This window comes from Marmota monax, unplaced genomic scaffold (genome assembly GCF_021218885.2).
Source record: "Marmota monax isolate L192 unplaced genomic scaffold, Marmota_monax_Labrador192_F-V1.1 WCK01_AAM20220418_F8-fsc00118, whole genome shotgun sequence".
NCBI lineage: Eukaryota > Metazoa > Chordata > Mammalia > Rodentia > Sciuridae > Marmota > Marmota monax.
Window position 1 is genome coordinate 4,010,171 of NW_026695231.1, and position 21,114 is coordinate 4,031,284.

At 37.1% G+C, this 21,114-nt stretch overlaps 1 protein-coding gene across 26 annotated transcripts in view; it reads right to left on the reverse strand.

Annotated features, from left to right (window-relative positions):
* The window catches only part of Esrrg (estrogen related receptor gamma), a 601,476-nt gene that overhangs the window by 141,659 nt on the left and 438,703 nt on the right, over positions 1 to 21,114 (reverse strand). For all 26 annotated transcript variants that reach the window (XM_046438414.2, XM_046438420.2, XM_046438413.2 and 23 more), the window contains one exon: positions 11,678 to 11,794. In XM_046438414.2, the coding sequence (XP_046294370.1) occupies positions 11,678 to 11,794 (117 nt within the window). The remainder of the gene's footprint in view (positions 1 to 11,677; positions 11,795 to 21,114) is intronic.

A 21,114-nucleotide genomic window follows, 5' to 3' on the forward strand; every position in this document is an offset into this window, starting at 1 on the left:
TGGTTGGTGGCTCCTCAACCTACTAAGCAGGAGAGAGAAACATGAGCATACTATAGAATGATATCTCAAGGAAGGACCAGTGCTCATTTTCAGTTGAAGGAGACTAAGGGATGAACAGAATCGTGTCTAATATATAACAGAGAAGGAGCTGAAACTGCACACAGTGTTAACCAAAAAGGTAAAAAGTTAGGAAGGGGGCCCAAATGAGCACTTCACTAAAAAAGGCTCAGTTCAAATGTATACCGGAATTCCTTGACATTAAATTTAAGCAGGACATCATAAATATCAATACATTGATGTATTTATTTGTGACAAAGAACAAAACTCTGTTTTTTGGAGACAGGTGGGGAAAAAAAATCCACATTGGAGTCTTAAATGTTCTGGCCTCTCCGCCTCATCCCTTGCCACTTACTGTGCTGTCACTGGACTTCGAATGCCTGAGCAAATGTTGAAGCAGGTTTCCCTCCCTTGGGGCTAAATCCATAAGGATTTTTGTACGATTCAAAAGGAATAAAAAGTTTGTACCATATTAGTTAAATGCTGGCTTCCTATTTGAAGTTCGCAAATGGAAATGACAAATGGGGACAATCAAATAAATGATTAACTTTTATTAGTATTCCAAGTAAATCAGGAGGAAGGGAGCTAAAATACCTATTTCTTATAATTTCAGTCTCTGTCCTCTGTAACACTCATGTGGGGAAGGGAAATTTATTTAGTTGAAAGAATTCTTTGTGTTATATTTGGTTCGCTCATGCAAGAGTTTATCTACCTCATTCTAATGCAATTGTGATTATATATATATATATATATATATATATATATATATATATACATACATATAAATTGTTTCAAATATCCAGGACGACACAGGGAACATATGATCCATGAACCCACATGGATTATAAATAGAATCATGGACAAATGTTTAAATATAAGTATTTTAATTATCACCATTTATAAAATGGGTAATGCTATAATACCTGTCATGGTTTTTATATGAGGTGTCCTTCCAAAAGCTGTATGTGAGACAGTGGAAGAATTTTCAGAGGTGAAACGATTAGCTTATAAGACTTACAACCTAATCAGTAGATTAATCCACTGATGGATTAACTGGGTGGTAACTGTAAATAGGTAGGTTGTAGCAGGAAGTATGTCACTCGGGCCATGGCTTTGGGTTTTATATTTTGCCCCTGGTGAGTGGAGCTTGCTCTCTCTGCTCCCTGGTTGCCATATCCTGAGCAATTTTCCTCCGCCACACCTTTCCACTCTGATGTTCTGTATCACCTCAGGCCAAAAGCTATGGAGACAGCCAACTGTAAATTGAACCTCTGAAAACATAAGCCAAAAGAAACTTTTCTTCCTCTGAATTGTTCTTGTCAGGTATTTTGGCCACTGTGATGAAAAGCTGACTAAAACACCATCCAAGTGTCACGCTACAGCCACATCCTCAAAACATTGGGGCAGATGATGCTCAAGTCAGTGAATTAAATTTATCCCTCCCTACAAAGCCACAACTTAGAAGAAATGTTGCTCTGAAGTTCATTTCCTAAAAACTGAGCCACAGCATGAAATTATGCCACAAGGCAAAAGTTTCCTCCATGTTCCTATTTGTATTTATCAAAATGCCTTAACCTGTTTGACAAAAACATAGAATAGAATAGAATTTGTAGGAATTCAACACCTTGAGTGTTGCTGATGTTTATTCACGTTGTTTGTAACTGTTAAGTTATTCCAAAGTTGACTGGGGGGTATAGCTGAGTGGTAAGAATGCTTATATGCATGAGGCCCTGGGTTCAAATCCCCAGTGCCACAAAGGAAAGGGGGATAAAAAGTTATTTCAAAAGTTCTGTTGGGATAACAAGAATCTCAGAGTGAGAAATCAACATAAAAGATCTAGTCTCATCCTAATATGAAACTTGAACTTGTTCCCTAAAATATCTCTCACAATGTCAGGTCACTTACTGCCTTCCCACACAGTTCACTTATTTTTGGACATAAGGTGAGGAACTTGAAGCACTGAAGAGAGTCTTGGTTCAAAGAAAAATATCTGGAAGGTACTAATTAAACTTTCTAGAGCTCACCATCTCAGGATGTCCACAGCCTATGAAGAATGCCAAACCAAATGTGTATTAGAATATTCCTATAGTTCACATGGAGAAACTGTATTACGCAAATACAGAGTATAGGCAGCAGAGTCAAAGCACCTGCTATAGAATCTAAACTTCCTCACGTACCGGGAGAAATTCAGCAAGTATTACTGTCATGGTTTGGATTCAGTATACCCCTCCATAACCTTGTGTTGAAGATTTGGTCCCCAATGTAGCAATATTCAGAGGTGGGTATTTGGGGAAGGCAATGGATCATGAGGCTCTGACCTCATAAGTAGATTCATCCACTGATAGATTCACATCTGAATGGAATACTGGGGAGGGGTGGAAATAGAGGAGGAGGGATCTAGTTGAAAAGGGTGGTGTATACTTGAGGACAACTCCTTACCCCTAGCCTCTTTCTTGGCATTTTGGCTGCTGTGTGGTGAGCGGCTTTGCTCTACCATGCTCCTTTGCTATGATGTTCTGCCTCACCACAGCCCAGTAACAATGGAACCAGTCAACCACAGAATGAAACCAGGAGCCAAAATAAATCATTTCTCCCGTAAGGTGATTTTTCTCAAGTGTTTTGTCACAGTTGTGAAAAGTTAACAAACACAAACATAATCTCTCTAAGCTTTATTTCCTCTGTAAAGTGAGGAACTATCTACTCGTTGGGGGTCATTGTAAGGATTAACAAAAATAAAAATCCAACTAAAGTACACAGCCTAATGCATATTAAACTCCCAAGAATGTGTTATTAGTCTTACCTTCAGAATCTTGGCTATTCATTTTGAAACATACTATTCAAGTTTCATATCAACAAAACATGAAAAAGCCACCATCTACTAATGCAGTATCTGTACATGAAATAACTTTTTGTGGCACCTTAAATACATTCCCAAATGGCTTAATGTCAAGACAAAGCTCACAAAGAAGTTGCTCTTTGCTATTGCTTATGTGATAACTTGGGAATTTTGTTTAATGCTCTGCATTAATGAGGGAACTTCTTAGAATAATATTACAACAGAGAGTGCAAGAAATACCAGTGAGGTCAACGCAGTTCTATTAACTGTCACCTAACACAGAAATATTTTCCTTGAATACCATTAAAGCTTTCTCCTTTTCTTTGTTCTGCTTTTTGAAGGCAGTAGGAACCCAAATTTTGCTACCAATAATTTCTGTTTTTGACTTAGCAGCATAATGATACTGAGAAGAAGAAAAAAAATCACCTTGGCAATGTCTTCTTCAGACATTTTTTACAAAAGAGATTTTGTTCCGAATAAATTAAGAAGCAGGTTCTTAAGTAAGCAAAAACAAATCCACTTGTTCCTAAGTGAACTGAGTTGCTTTATATTTTTTAAAGGGAGCCTACCTGGAAAACGCTACACCCTTTAAATGACCATTTTATGAAAATGGGAAATATGAAACAGAAGGGTAATTAGACAAGTAAGTTGCTCTTTGCTACCCCTGCTGATAGGGTAAACCCAGAAGACTCTCAGAGTTCCCAGTGCCATACAGAAATCAGGACTCAAGCTGTGGTTGCAGCAAAACAGTTCTGAGATAGTTTTTCTTTATATCCTGGGGGCTCAGGACAACTGGCTAGAGAGAGAATAGCAGCTAAATGAGTAAATGTATAATTTGTGCTCTCTTTCATGTATATGAACACACACACACACACACACACACACACACAGCTGCCATCTCTAAAAGGTAGAAATAGGACATATATCCTATGGGTTGTAATGAGATAGCTCAGAATAAACAGGACCTCTATACAGATAATCCTCTACTGTGGAAGAAGAGAGGTTGCCTAACCCTCCATATTCCTACCATTTCTTCTACTCAAAGATTTCCTAAATTTTAAGTCAGTCTTATTAATCCATGAGTCAGAGAAAAAGTTAAGGACCTTCTATTACACAGAGACAGGCAATTTTGATGGATTTAAGACATCAGGCCTAAGGATTTAAGCTAGACATAGTTGACAGGATCCTTTTCAGACAGTGTCTTCAACTTTGCCACACTGACCTCCCAGCTCCTGATACAGACTTGAACTCACCATCTATAAAAAATACTCTGGGCCGCTTACTGATCCAGTGAAGACCTTTCCTGCACTGATCTCCATCATTATCTGTGTCTTCAGAGGCTCCATTAAACTCCAGGTATGGGGCCAGTTTCCTCAGACTGGAATGCTAAGACCAATTCCCTTCTGAGTGTCTACCACTTATATATATATACCTCAGGCTTAATCTCCTTGCTTAGACCCATTAATTTGGCTGATTCCTGGAATCTCCAGTACCCTTTCCTAATTCCAAACCCAAATAACTAATTCCAGTCACTAATGAGATGCGTGCATGTGATCCCAGTATGGAGCAGAAAAAATTCCTTATTTTGCTGAGGCTACATCAAGCTTAATAAAGATAGAAGATGGACCCAGGAATGTAACACACCTGACTTTCAATTCTGTCCCCTCTTTATCTACAGTGGGACCTGGGACAAGTCACTAAATTCTCTGAACCTTGGATTCCTTATATGCTTAGAATCAAACACCCAGAGTCCCACTTTTCTGTACTGAATGTGATTGTTAAACATGAATACCCTGTATCCTTTCCACATTAAATAGTGACTTACTGAAAATGTTGATTCCCAACCTGTTTTTACTATACCCTGAAGGTAAGGATCACAGTTCTACTATATTATTCCAATTTTCTACCTGGAATCTGAAATTAATATTTTTAGACTTTTAAAAGTGGAGGAAGTGGCTGGTGCACACCTGTAATCCCAGCAGCTCAGGAGGCTGAGGCAGGAGGATCATGAGTTCAAAGCCAGCCTCAGCAAAATAGAGGCACTATGCAACTCAGTGAGACCCTATCTCTAAATAAAATACCAAATAGGGCTGGGGATATGGCTCAGTGGGTTGAGTGCCCCTCAGTTCAATCCCTGGTACCCCCCACAAAAAAGGTGGGGGAAAATAAGTATAGATAGCATTGATCACTTCTGTAATAGAAACACTTTGAAGATGTCAAATCATATATCAAAATCAAGGACGGATATCTATAAATACATAATAACTATGTTATTTAACAACTTATTCCTCCCCATAGCAAATATTTACAAGGAATTTAAAATTAAATAGGCTTTCTCATCTCTCCTGCTATTGTCAAGATTTTTATTTTAAAAATGTAATAACAGAACTTCAAATAAAATTTGACTAATCCATGAGATTTCACATGCCCACAGAAATAAAACTATATTGACTGTACTTCAATACATTGACAGAGATGGTAGATAGAAAATGTGAGGAAATAAAGAGTGAACGTTTTTCAAACACAGGCAAAATATATAATCAATACTTCAATTCCTAAGTATTTACATACCAATTAATTGCTCTACTGCTTCTTCAACCCTCACTTAACTCTGATATATATAATATTTCCTGCTAAGCTACAAAAGTAAAAAGTTTATGGAGTTGTCAGTTAAGGCAAAATTTACAAAATAGCAAGAGTCACTATCCATGTCTATCAAACCACAGTTTATGTTACAGTTCCTCCATCATCATCATCATCATCATCATCATCATCTTTTCTATGGTACCTTCATGTCATATATTAGTATGGTGTTTCTGTAGGCATTCTGTCATTTTTAAATATAACTGGCATGATTCCAATATAGAAAGAATATAGTCCATTTCCCTGCACATATAGAAATGAAGACTCTTAGAGCCCAATAGACCTGCTAAAAATCACAGTGCCAAATAGTGGAAAAATTGGAATTAAAAGCTAAGGCATAATATTTTGCCAGATTTGTGGGTAAGCTCAATTACTATTTGTTGAGATTTACTTAAATTTATTTCTACTCTGTGATTTTTTTTACCTCCAAGTGGGATGCTGCTGTTTCTTCCTCCTCCTTTTCCTTTTCAGATAAAGGAATAAATTCTTTCTGAAGCTAAATCACTAGCTTGAAGCATTCTTCACCTCTAACATTGTTGGTGAAAACTTGTGCTTGGGCTAAAGTCCCCTTTTCTCTTTCTATGCTGTTGTTTTTCATCATTTGACAGAAGGTACACATATTGAAGAGTAAATTTCTGAACAAATTTTCACTTATTGATGTACTTCTGTTAAAAAAAAAAAAACTTTGGAAAGAACCTTGGAGGTCACTGGGGCTGTCAAAGCATAATAAATTTTATAAGACCTTGGGTTGGTCCAGCAAGTTGATCCGATATCTATGATACCCAGATTCTAACTCATCCTATCTCCTGGTCACCATATTCCAGACTGTGTCCATGCTGTAACTCTGTTTTTACCCCAATAGTTTTCATTAAACAAGTTCAGCTTAGAGAAGTTACAAACTAGACTCTGGTCCAGGGTTTGTATCTGACATGCAAATCCTGACAGTAAGACAAAAGTCTTACCAGATCAAAATTAGCTGACTCTTATTGCCTTTGGCAACAGTAGCTAATTTTGAACTGGTCCTCACTCTAGGTCACATGGCATGGTTAACACCTATCCTGGAATATCCTGTGTGTTTCTTTATGTGTATCTTACTGGAGACTGAAACCAGGGTCTTCCACATGCTATGCAAATGCTCTACCACTGAGCTATATGTCCAGATCCACACAATATTTTATTCAATATTCACAACACTTCATTTGTAAATACTATTATTGATATCATCATATTATAGATGGTGAAAAATGAAGATCAGAAAAGTCAAGTAGCAGTTTCTTAAAGACGAGTAGAGGGCTGGTGATATGGCTCAGGGATACAGTGCTTGCCTCCCTTGGCAAGGTCCTGGGTTCAATCCCTGGTTTTACATTAAAAAAAAAATTAAAGGCAAGTAAATGCCACACTTTTTTGGCACAAAATAATTAAACTGGTCCTTTCTGTTGCCTGATTCATCTACATTTTTCATGGAAGCTGACCGGGCTAGGGAACAGACAATGTTATGCTTAAATGTAACTCTTTTGCTCACCTGCAATAGTTTAGGAGAAAAACACTTGAGTTGCCAAAGTGAAACCCACTGTGCCAGTAAATATCAAAATGTCCTTCAGTTCTCTGATCAGTGAATTCTATACCTACACAAAATAATTATTGCTTTCATAAAATGTCCCTGTTTGCTACTGACAAAGAGAAAACTGAACCAGTATGTCCTATAGTAGCCTTTAAATAACCAAGGAGAGAGATCAAAATAAAAATAAATCTTGACCAGATTTATAGGTACACCTTGATTAGTTCTTGTTTTTTCCTTCAAATAAGCAATACCTGAAAAAAATGAAAAGGGAATGTTGAGACCAGATATCAAGTAATAGATGGGTTTTCTCTGACATACAGTATGGTATAATGCTGAAAAAATAATGCCGGCCCATCATTCGTGATGTTTACCAGCAAAGTAGAGCAGGGAGAAAGATGAGGGCATGTTTCAGGATGCTGAATGGTCCCACCACTTGGACTTGAATGAATTATTGTTTGCTAACAGCACTTCTGAAAGTTTTGTGATGGTGTGACATTATGTTGTTTTCTCCAACACAACTGTCCATTGAGAGATTTTGTTTGGTTAATTTGGTTTTCTGAGGATTTTTGTTTGTTTATTTTGATTTTGCTTTAACAGGTAATAAATTTTTGATTGAGCGCTTGCCTACCATGTGGGAGGTCCTTGGTTTGATTCTCAGCAGCACATGCGCTCATGCACACACACACACACACACACACATACACACAAGCACAAGTTAAAAATGCTAACATTACAATCAAATATCATTCATTCATTCAGATATTAATTCTGGTGCTGGCAAATGAGAAGGCGTAACTAATAAGGATTTAATTCTACACTTGGAGATACAACTGGAATTTGCCCACTAAGCCATCACTTCCCTTTCACGCTCCAAACTGTACTCAGCTTCTCAAAAGGATATTCCTCAATTAGGAGAAATGCCACTCAATATAACTAAGAATCATTATTTGTAAAATGGGACAGGTCTCAGCTTTCTATAAACCACCTTTTTAATGAAAACTTAATTTCCCTCAGGCAGCCCTTTATCTAGGATGCATTTGGCGAGTTGAATAAAAATACCTGTGAAAGGAAAGAAGGTTCCCATCAACGCTGTTGAAATCTGATTTCATTTCAGATTCTAGAACTAATGCTGTTTTTTTTTGTTTAAATAGATTTTGTCTGTCAATTTCCAGACCCGCTGTGCCATCAGCCTGTATGGACTGCTGTGGTCAACACGGGGGTTGTAGCAGCAAATTTTATTATGGACTGGTAATTGAATTGAACAGGTTTACATTTGAATAGATTTACTACATCATGATCTCTGACATACTGCGTGGGACTGAAATCCCTCTACATCCATAAAGATACATTTAAGACGGTATCATTCTCTCCAGGCTTAGAAAGCAAGTCTTGGGCCAAGGAGATGGCCAAACATAATTGTGCATTTATATGCAGGGTGTAAAGCAATATTTCACTGCATTTTTTTAAGTACAAAAGAGAAAAGAATATACCATATTTACTTATAACTACCCCAACCTTTCTGTTTGGAGGAGGAGGAAGTGAGGCTTAGAGAACTGAGATTTTGCTATCCAAGTGGACAGAAACAAGTAAAGGAAAATGAATTATTATTTGAGCATACCAGAAATAGCAGCAATTCCCTTGAAAACAAATCCTCTAAAGGCTTGATAACAGCAACTGAAGAGGTGTGAATTATAGATAAGCAGATCCCCGTTTACTTTCACCAACAATGTTTAATTAAACATAGTTCACACCTCTCCATTCACTCTTGCCACCCTTCAGGAGTGTTCCTCTTAAAAGCTACAACTGGAAAAATTGTTTAAGGGAAAATATTTTTTTTATTCCTCTGTTTAGACTTAGAAGGACAATCAGGTGAGTAAATTACAGTGGTAAAATAAAACTAATAAAAAAATCTATCTTCCTAGAAATAAAGGGGAGTTTCCATGTACTTTAGTGTTTTTTTTTTTTTTTTTTTTGGAGGGGGGATTCCAAATCTAGGACACTTTTATGTAGGATACACACACACACACACACACACACATACATACAGATTTCTTTTATAACATTTAAAACAATTGATTTGCTTTTTTAAAAAAAAAAATCATCCCTCAACTAAACTTTTCTTAAGAATCAGTCTAGTCTAAATCTCTACTGCCTAACAAAGTAGCAATATAAATATAATGAAGACCAAAAAATGCCTACCACTTATTATTACATTCTGAATTAGATTTTTCTTTGTGTGAGGCTGGGGTCAACTCTACATTCTGAATTGCCCTTTGCTCATCACCCTAAGATGCGGTTTAAGGCAGTAGCTAAGAAGGTTTTCTACCTCAACCATAATAAGAAACTGCCATCATTGTAACTAAAAGGAAACTTTTTTTGTCTTATGGGTTAGATTGTTGTTGAGTTTTATGTATGTGTGTGCCTTTGTCAATAATGGTCCTTTGGTTATTTTCATATAAATTCTCACTAGTGAGAGTAACGGAGTTGGTCTCCTCATTTTTATGTCACTGGCACCTAGAGTAGCCTCTGGCACATGGGAGGATCTTAATAATATTTAGCAAACAGAAGATAAATGCGAAACATGTTAACTGTGAAAAATCCTAACAGTGCCAAAGGATCCCCGTCCTCATATTTATTCACCAGTGTAACCTTCACACCAATCTTCCCTCTTTTTACTTCTCCATGCCTATACCAACACAGTGTAGTACCTTCTCCAATCTTTCTGCTTTCCATGTCCCTCTCCGCCACCCCTATAGACATACATATAAACTGAGTCATCCATGGGACAGTTTGCATTTTACTTTATCTTTTGCTTGATAATGGATGTTGATCACCTTTCAAGATGCTTTAATTATAAAGTTATATGTTTGTTTATAGCTCCTTTTTCAAGAGGTAAGCAAAACTGAAGAAGAATTCAAGAGGGTCTTCATTGTTCCTAGTAGACAAATAAGAGGCAGACAGATATGGTATAAATTCCATGTACTGGAATATAATCTAATCCACTAATCCTTGTATGTCATAGCACACAGGAAATTGGAACTGAAAGAAACTGGATAAAATTATGAGATCTAGTAATAACACACCCAAAGCTCAAGTTCAACTAACACTTGGGCCTATGTGGACTTAAAGGTATAAAAAAAAATGAGGATATCCAGTGACAACAAAATATACCTAATAAGGTAAATTGCAGGAACAAAGCATATTTTATGATGCAATGGTATTTATATTTAATTAACCTAATTTTTCCAAACTTTACCATATTTTTTCTTTGTTACTTACAAATTATCATATTTATTTTAAACTCTGGTACATTTTCTGAAGAGGAGGAAACAGAAAGGTCTAAATGAGATATGTAAAATGCATATCTCCAAAGCACACAGAGACACATTAAAAAAAATAAAAGACTAATAAGTAGGTCTTTTAAAGAAAAAAACAATTTTTCTCTATCTCCAAGCTGAAATGTCAGTCTTGATAAACATGCTGAAATATACAAATATTTCAGGTCCTTGGATGTGCGGAATAGGTGAAAGGCATCCAGCAATCCATGGGTTCAGTTCCTGGCACCACCTGTTACTAACTGGGTAAGCTTAGGCAAATTGTTTAACATGGGATACATGTTCACTGTTAATATTTTGTGTCTGTTGTTATCTCTGACTGAAAACAAATGGAAAGCCATTTTAATATCATATCACAAACCCTTTTTAGTAGAAAATAGGTTGGAAAAAAAGAAAGAGTATTTTAAACCCAAGATTAATTTTTTAAAAAATATGTGAACCATAGCTAAACTATGGAATCAGGCTAGGTTCCCTTTGACAGATGAATGGATTTAAAAAATTGTAGTAAATATACACAATGGAATATTACTCAGCCTTAAATAAGAATGAAATTATGGCATTTGCCAGTAAATGGATGGAACTAGAGAATATGATGCTAGGCAAAATAAGCCAATCTCAAGAGAACCAAAGGCTGAATGTTTTCTCTGATATGTGGATACTAATTCACAATGAGGGGTGGGGTGGGGGAGAACAGAGGTACTTTGGTCTAGACAGAGGGGACTGAAGGGAGGGGAGTATGAGGATAAGAAGGATAGTAGAATAAATTGGACATGATTATCCTATATGTATATATGATTACATGACCAGTGTAACTCTACATCATGCAGAATCAGAAGAATGAAAAGTTATACTCCATTTATGTATAATGTGTCAAAATGCATTCTACTTTCATGTATAATTAATTAGAACAAATCTTACAAAATCTATGAACCTGTTGATGACATAAAAAGCAAAAAGACATCAGTTGATTGTTTGTCTTCATCTCTTTCCTTTTGCAAACTGTAAAGTAGACAAGACCAGGACTGTGAAACATACCTTGTGTGTTCAACTGCAAATCAGATGTGTCCTACCTTGTCCTTCTGGTTAATGTCAAGCAGTTAGCGATGATGTATCAGAAAGTTTAGGGGCCAAGAAGGAGTATTGGGTACTGCTACCCCATCTTTTCTAGTTTTTCTGAAATTAGTGGGATTCCCTGTACCTCCAAATCCCATCACCTCAAACCTAAAGCATAGGGAAGTGCCTTACCTTCTTTCAGCATGCCCACTTTTAGACACTTCATGAAGCGGCAAGCCTGGCAGGATTTACGTCTGCGCTTTGTGATTTCACATTCGTTCGTGGCAGGGCAGCTATATTCTATATTACCTAAAACACAAAGTTGGAAGAAAAGAAGCTGTTAGACTTGCAAGACCCTGGAGATATTAGCATCCCCAAGAAAATGTCAACTCTGTCACTTCTGCTCCCTCCTTCCCCCAAAGTCACAGGAGTTTCATCTTGTTGGGAACATAAGAAATGACATGAATCTGGATACTGTGCTACTACCAGTGAGGATGCATTGCACAACTAGGGGGCATATGATGAAGCTCTTCAAAAACTTAAGTGTAAAATCAGTATTTTATGATAATAGTCTTCTTTGAAATTTCTTTTGGATCCTAACTTTCTGGAAGATTATCACTTTGCATGGGTGGACTCAGGAGAGGATCACTAAACAAAGACCACCTGAGCAAAGCACACTGATTTAGAACCTTTGGATACAAAGGTGACTGACACTTTGATTCATCAGACTGATTGTTTTCCTGACACTGAACAGCATAAACTTCCCAGTGCAAAATGATCAGGAGGTTAATGTGGAGCTATATGGCAAGCTCCTACAGGCAAGGGACAGCGATTACATAGTTCTACCTGCAAGACTTACTAGCTACCAGAGCCATAAAATAAATTCTTTGCTCAGTAAATGTTTAGTGATGATGATGATGATGATGATGATGATGATGATGGTCATCATCACTGAACATCATCATCGGGTTTGTTACATAAATTGCATAATTAATTTCAAATGCTTAAGCTCCTTGAAAATGTAATAATTAAGAATAAACCACTATGAAGTTATATTCTTAATATTAGACTTTGCATGACTTGCGGCAGTGCCTACACATTTCAAATGATAACTATGCAATCAGAAGAAGATCCAAACTTCAAATATTTCCTAGTCTGAGACAATGCCATTATATGAGAGGTGCTCTGGGCTGCCCACAGCTTTGTAAAGAAACTGCCTTTAAAATAAAGCTTCTCTGCCCTATCAGGTCTGTCACATAGTGCTTGAAGGTCTTTCGCTACTTCCTAACCCTTTCCCCTTGTGATTAAGTGCATTAGTATCTTAATGAAAATGCATTCTGTTTATTGCCCTCTTGGGAAGGGGGAGGTCATCACACCAAATGCATAAATTGTCATCAGAGACGGTCCGAGCATAATTGTAATTTTGCTGCTCCGTGTTTGCAATACTCAGGGTCCCTCCAAGTCCCCTGAAACATGCGAAGATTCTAGTAATTAGCATAGAGTCTGCCTGGGACCACAGCATTGATGAAATATTTCAGAGTTAATCACACTTTGTAAACACTGATTTATATTGACTACCTTTCTCCAGACTGATGGCTCCTCATTAAATATCACATTAGTGGATTGCAGGATTGTACAGACTCAACTACTCAGCAACTGCTAATTCAACAAGAAGTAATACCTAACCACTTATAACTAGTGAAAATTGGTTAAGTATGCATGACTTTAAAAAAAAGAGACTGTGCATTATAACTGGAGATAAGCCTATCAAAACTGACTAAATTAGCATGCTAATTTAGAACACATAATAATAAAAACAACTGCTTTTAACACGAGGTTAAATAATAAAACTGATGTTAATCCATAGACAGAAACGTTGACTATCACCTTTCTCCAAAATATTAATAATGTTGCACTCACTGAAATCTAAGAATAAGTCAAAGGAACCACACTTGCTAGGTCATGCCTGAAAATAAAAGGATTTTGAATCTGAGCATCAGATGAACCACTCTTCACTGCAGAGATCCTTAAACCATTCCTGAAAATTTATTTTGCATCAAAAGACTCTTGCTAGTAATTTTCTAAGGGTTAATTAGTGTACCACTAGCAGAGCCTTTCATTCTTTATGACATTCTCTATATTTATTTAAAAAGAAAACTGAGCCTTTGCCATCTTAGGAAAGACAGAATAATGACTGCTTAGAAGGACCAGAAAGAAGAAAACCTGTTTGCTAAACAGCAATTATTTTCTTTTGTGCCTAAAACAGTGGTATAAAGTAATATTTTGTCCACTTTCCCATTTGGAGGCATGAGCACTGGAAAGTTCTTACACAAGCTGGAAAGTTCTCCTAGATGACCTACCTCCACAAATAAACACAATCAACTTTCTTTCCAAACTAGTACCTCTACCTCCTTAGAAATTATATCCCCATCCTTCACATCAAGGCACTTCTGACAAATATAAATCAAGCACGAGTGATCTTATCCCTGGACCAGGACAGCTACCTCCTCCATTCTGTCGCATTCTGACAGTGCTGCACACTGTTATCTAGTTCCTCTCACTATGACTTTTCCATCATATCACTACCCCAATTTAACAAAAAAATCAATATGGGGCTTGGGGTATAGCTCAGTGGTAGAGCACTTGTCTAGCATGTGCAAAGCCTTTGGCTCATTCTCTATCTCTGCAATAATAATAATAATTATTATTATTATTATAACAGGAAATTGGAATTATTATTTCAAATCACTTCTTGGGAGACTGAGGCAGGAGAATAATGAGTTCAAGGTCAACCTGGACAACAAAGCAAGACCCTACACCAAAAAAAAAAAAAAGGTAGAAAAAGAAAGATCAATAGATTCCTATGCCCTCCTGAATTAAATATAAAATATTAGACTATCAAAGTTCTCTCCCAATCCAACTCTCATCTACTTTTATAGCAATATTACAATTATTACCTTAGATGAACTTTATGATGCAGCCAGTTTGATTTATTCATTTTTTTTTTTTTTTGCTATGTGTCCTTCAGACTTCCCTCTGAGAATGATGTCTCTCTGCCTCTTTTATCTTCTTAAAATTATTTCTAAGGCTCCATGTTCAACTCCAATTCCAGTAAAATCTTTTATGAAAACTTCTCAGACCATCCTAACAGAAAATGATTTCTTGGTTCTCATATCTTTTCAGGTACTCTCATCCAATAGAGAAAGGGCATATTTTGTTAGACCTTTTCACATACACATTGTCTACTAGATGGAGAGATGCTGGAGAACAATGACCATTTCTCATTCCTATTAAAATCTCCCACCAAGAAGTAGCATATAAGTGGAAGCATATACTTATAATAACTTGGTATTTTCTTGTTATGTCAAGGTCATTATTATCATGAACATTTATCATGGTGCTGTAATATAGTAAGAGCCACAGGACCAAGAGCTTTGGACATCCCTTTAGAAAACAATATTAAGAATGCTCAGAAAACCATGGCACAAATGATCAAAAAAGGTAGAGGGAAATCCAATTTCCTGGAAATCTTGAAAGTAGCTTAGACAAAAACAATGTGGACAAAGAGGGAGAGATTATCAAGGGGAAATAAAAAATATGCAAAACCCTCTAGAGAGTAAAGTAAAAAAGAAAAAAAATTGTAAGAGGTTTTAAGGGAAATAAAAATACATCCGGATATGAACAGGGTAAGAACAAAACAGAAATGAGGTTTGAAAACATAGATGAATGTATTAAAAGCGATATGTAATTTTTATGGTTTTCTAATACTTGTTATCATTAAAAAAATAAGTGCTCTCAGAATTGGAGCTACATTTCCTGGGCATAGTGGCTCTTGCCTATAATCATAGCAACTTGAAAGGCTGAGGCAGGAGGATTGCAAGTTCAAAGCCAGCTTTAGCAACTTAGCAAGGTCCTTAGCAACTTGGTGAAACCCTTTTTCAAAATTAAAGAAAAAAGGGGCTAGGGATGTAGCTCAGTGGTTAACTACTCTTGGGTTCAACACCTGGTTTAAAAAAAAAAAAATTGGAGCTACACTGAAGAAATATTTAGAAGTGATTCCATGATAGTACCTAAATCTAAAAGTGACTTTGAATCATTGTGTATATTTTTTAATTTCTTCAAGAAACAGAAGGGAATGGGTAGATGCCTGTAATCCCAGTAATTTGGGAGGCTGAAATGGGAGAATTTCAAGTTTGAGGCCAGCCTTGGTATCTTAGTGAGACCCTCAGCAATTTAGTGAATCTCTGCCTCAAAATAAAAAAAATAAAAAGGGCTGGCAATAAAGCTTAGTAGTAAAACTCCCCTGGGTTCAATCCCCAGAACAAAAACAAACAATAAACACCAGAAGGGAAATTGTCCAATTGCCACATAAGAGTTTCAGATGACACATAAAAAAGTATTCTCACTTCCTTTCTGGCTACTGTATTCCATAATCCTGTAATGAAAAAGAGAAATGTAAAGGCAGAGAAATTTTTAATAGTGCCTTAAGACAAATTCTTGATGAAGGAGTTCTGCCTTATTCTTTGCTGAATCTTCAGTGCTAACCAACAAGCCTGGAATTCTGTATCTTTGGCATAGTCCACAAAGATGACATAAGACATAGCAACGAATGTGTGTAGTTTTGGACATGGTTTTGGACACAGGGCTGGAATGTATGGATACACACATGCATTCTCACAAACACACAGAATATGCTTAGGAAAGTCAGTGTCTTCTTCACACAGAGGAAAAGGCTTGAACTATGGAGTGAAAAATGAATAAATGACTACATTGAGTGAAGGAATCTTCCCAAAGCTACCAGAAACACAATGACATTTTTCTAAAAAGTTTACTGTGAATGGACTGAAAACACAGTGTTCCTTTATGTTTTCACACACAAAAAAATCTATTTTCTACTTAAGTATTCAGAAATTGTTTGTGATGGACCAGGTATTCTTCACAAACATTCTGTTTCAATAAAGTTGTCTTGACACATAGGGATGATAACCTTGATTTCACTAAGTAATTCTAGTTTACTATATGTTGAAAAACAAATCAACATTATTCTAAATAACTTATTTGCTGGAGGAAAGCTTCTCTCATTTCCAAGCCCTCCCATTGAGTAACTTGGTTCATTGTTGCTGGCTATGGTCACCCAACCCCACAAAGTCTTTGATCCATGTTAGAGTCTACGGAGATGCTGCCCTTGAAAAACCTTCCCTGTTGTTTTTTTTTTTTTTTTTTTTTTCTATTCAATAAAAAAAAAGGCATTTTAACCTAAAAATGTGCTGCTCCAAGCACCTGGATAACAATGTTACATCTATTTTGGTAATGGTTCAAAGACATTACTCCCAGTAGACCATAACATCTCTATGGGGCACTTGTTTTCCTTGAGTCAATGAAAGTGAAAACTAGACAAAAATATTTCCAATAGCAACTGCGGGCACTTGGAATGTGAACAGTAACTGGACGGTCATTCAGGAAGGTGCAGGAGTTATTGTTCACAGTATAGGGTTCTCATTTCAGACAGGGCATTTTCTTGGATTAGAGCTTGCTATTTTTCTGGGACACATTTGTTAGATGGCACCAGGGACTGAACTGGGCAGCTACTGATGTCACAACTGGAATTTTCCCAGTTTTGACAATAGCTGGGGTAGTGCGCTCTGCTGCAGAAGAAACCAAATCAACATGGAAACTCTCCGTTTTTAAACCAGGCTGACAAGAATGATGGAGCAATTTATAATATCTCCTGGCGGCTTTTCAGAAAGTCCCGGGCTCTGATTACTTATTTCAGAGTCTTTTGTACAATTAGTTTGCAGGCAATATAATTTTCTCACTTACTGCTTAATAGAATCTTGCAGCTCGCTGGCGGATAGAATAACAGGGTATATGTAAAACTCCAGCCTGGAGTGCCAGTGGATAATTTGTATATTCCTTTCAGTCACTTAATGGACTTTTACAGTTTGGCAGTGAAAGGGCTGAATGATGTAAATTAGCGTGGCATCTCAAAATAAAAATATATGTCAGATCTTTACTCCCGATTCACATCATTCCTGCTCGGTAACGATGCATTTGGATTTATGTGGTTTCTCAGAGTTGCCCTCCTTTTGTAAAGCCAATTTGAAAGCATCTGTATATTTCCCACAATTGTTTTAATTTTATTAACAGAACCAAATGGCTTGAGATGACCCACAGGGCACTCCAAGTGGGGTTTATCCAATTGTTTTTCAACATTAAGTGATTTAAAAATAATGGGATTTGCCTGGGTACACAATTACGGAACACTGAAAACATGCAGGCAATAATCTGTAGCATTTTTGTCTTAAATTCCCTGAAATGAAACAAAAAGCAAGCAAGCACGAGAGAAAACCTTTTATTTTGTATTCTTAAAAGTCTTCCCATTTTTAAAGAGATACAACTTCTCTTTCTTTACTTTTCATTCTTTTCTCCAGTACTCTTTGTTTCTTTCTCATTCCACATAAAACAGAAAATAATACTATCTATAGCTGGGGTTACATAATATGAACTAATAATTTATTACGCATCTGTAACTTTTAAAATGTAGTAATTACATGCATGCACATATAGATTAAGGGGGCTATTTTTTTTTCAAAGAACATGCCCAAAGCTAGACTTCAAATTAAGTTACACATGGACATGATACCTGTGCCCAAAGGATTACACTAAACATCTTTCAGAAGCTTTCTTCAGAACTATCACTGGAGTCACTTTACAAACTATAAAGTGGAGGGATGGGGTCACGTTACACCTCATTTTCACCCAAAGCTTGTGACTGTCCTCTTCATCACATGTCATGATGCCAGCAGATCTTTGCCCATTATTAAGTTTCAAATCTACCCTGAAAGGTCAGAGATCTGCCACTACTGAACTATTGCAAGAATCTATCTCAGGCTCTAAAAGATGATTCCCCCAAGTATTCCAAGGAATGGCAGTGTGGGACCAAAGGGACAGCCTGCCGAGTGCAGATCGTGGCACACTGAGGCAGAAGGAGAGGAACCAGATCAGGGTAATGGTTTTGCCAGGCTCTCATCAAAGCAATTTTATACCTAGGGTTATTCTGAAATCTCCTGCTCTTTGCCCCTGTGCCAATCAATCTTCTACCCCCTAAAAATGAGGTGGGAGACAGGTAGGTAAAGAAAGAATTTTCTAACATTCTATACTTTAAAGGTGTAGAAAAATGTAGCCTCTGAGAGTCATAAGAGCATGGCAGTACACTGCTACGCTTTAAATGGTAAGCCCAGGCCTAACTGCCAAGTGGGAATGGATGATGCCCTGCCTGATAGGGAAAGGGACCAGAATGAAATCTATAAGCAGGTAGGCTCCTTAACCCTGAGCAATGTGCCTTGCATGGAGACCACACACTCTGCTTCCTTCCCACAGCAAACTGTCTAGAAGGGTGAGTGCATTCACAGCTGGGCCAGCATTGAAAGCATCCCTGTGTACAAAATATCTAGCCAGAAGATGACACATCCCCATTATATTGGATGAGAAACAGCAAGAAAACAAATGCTGTAAAATGAGGACAAATTATGTAGCCTTTATTATTTTTTTCCAGTTTAAATAAGATTATTTTTAGACTTAGTTTCCACTGACTTTGTAAACATGGCTATTTCTTTATGTTTTAATTCAATCATTATTAACTAAACTATAACATGGTACATGTTCACCTTAAAGAAAAAGTGGTGGAAAATTCTTATATACCCATTCCCTGGCCATCATTAAGAATTTACCTTGCATAGGGTTCAGGAAGATATATGAGGAGGAGTGAGTGAAAGGAGTAGAGGAGAAAAGAGGGAGAAAGAAAAGCGGAAGAGAAAATGGCAGACATCAGTTCAGATTCCAGTTCTCCCATTTTATTTAGTTGTGTGAATTTGAATTAGTTAGTCTTATTACTCTCAGTTTGCTAAAGTACAAAAGAGGAGTCTGGTGTGGTGGCTGCATCCCTGTAACCCCGGCAACGGAGAGGCTGAGGCTGGAGAATCCCAAGTTCAAGGCCAACCTAGGAAACTCACCCAGACCCTGTCCCAAAAATTTAAAAAGGACTGGGATCTGAGTACAGGGGGGAACACCTGTAATCCCAATAACTTGGGAGGCTAAAACAAGTGGATTACAAGTTCAAAGCCAGCCTCAGGAACTTAGTGAGATCCTGTCTCAAAACAAACAAGTAAAATGCTTGGGGGATGTAGCTTAGTGGTAAGTACCTCTACGTTCAGTCTCAAGTACTGAAAAATATAAATAAAAAAGAGAAATAATCAAATCTATTTTACAATTGTGTAAGAGTTATATGACCTAAAGATATTAAAATCACATAGTCTATTCTTCTTATGAGAACAAAGGAGAAAAACATGAGAAGAAAGTAGGGAAACATTTTAAAATTCCATTGATTATTATACACCTTGACTCTAGAACCTAAATCTCATATTTTTTAAACACATTTAAAAAAAATTTTAGTTATAGATGAATACAATACCTTTATTTTGTTTATTTATTTTTTTTTTATGTGGTGATGAGGATTGAACCCAGTGCTTCACGTGTGCAAGGCAAGCGGTCTACAACTGAGTCACAACCCCAGCCCCCTAAATCTGATATTTGGGAATATCATTTAAAAAAATATTTTTCATATTTATTCATGGGTCTAAAAATGAACATGCCACTCAGAGAAGTTGAAAGAGAATGTTGTTTTTGGTCTTGCCAGCAACTCCAGAGAGTATATAGCTATGTTTTATAGGTGTCGGCAAAACAAAGAAGTATAATTTGGGGACTTAGTCATTTGTTAAAGGACCAAATTGCCTGAGAAGTGCATTTCCAGCATATCAGCCACATCTCCCCGTGAACGCTTCTGTCACTGCACTGGAGCTAATACACTGCCTATCACCAGGTACAATCTGATTATAACAGAACAAAGCATTTGCAAAGCTCTTTAAAAATCTTACCCCAGCCTTATCTCTTACCGCATTCCCAGGTCAATTTCTACCCCTTTCCCAAGGCCGCCACCTTGTCTGACACCAACACTAAAGTCTAGAAGTTCCTAGAAAGCAGAACCCTCCTCCCTCTGGTCCTCTGCATGGGCTTCCACTGTCATGTCTTCAAGGAAACTCTCCATGGCTCACAAGATCCTGGGAGAGGTCCTTACGGGTAGCACTCATTCTCCCCACATTCACCTTTCAGATGAGCCTTTCTCTTAGTACTGAGCACAGGCATTATTCTTTATGTCTATTAAACTGGTCTCCTACTGTCCTAGTCTTACATTTTTATTTTATTTATTTTTTGATGGTGCTCAGGATCAAACCCAGGGCCTCTTGCATGATAGGCAAGCACTCTCCCCTGAGCAGCCTTTCAGGTACATATTCCTAAAAGGTAGTTACTTACATCCTTCAGAACCTCCTGTGTCTAACAAAGTGTGTAGTCAAATAATGACCCCCTGAAATTATTAATTATTTTTCAACTTGAATTTTAGTGATTCTATAATTCAATCCCCCATTTTGGTATTTAATTCTCAATTACTAAATATAGTAGAGCCAGGCACAACGGCACACACCTAAAATCCCAGCAGCTCAGGAGGCTTAGGCAGGAGGAATTGCAAGTTCAAAACCAGCCTCAGTAATTTACCATGGGCCAAGAAACTCAGT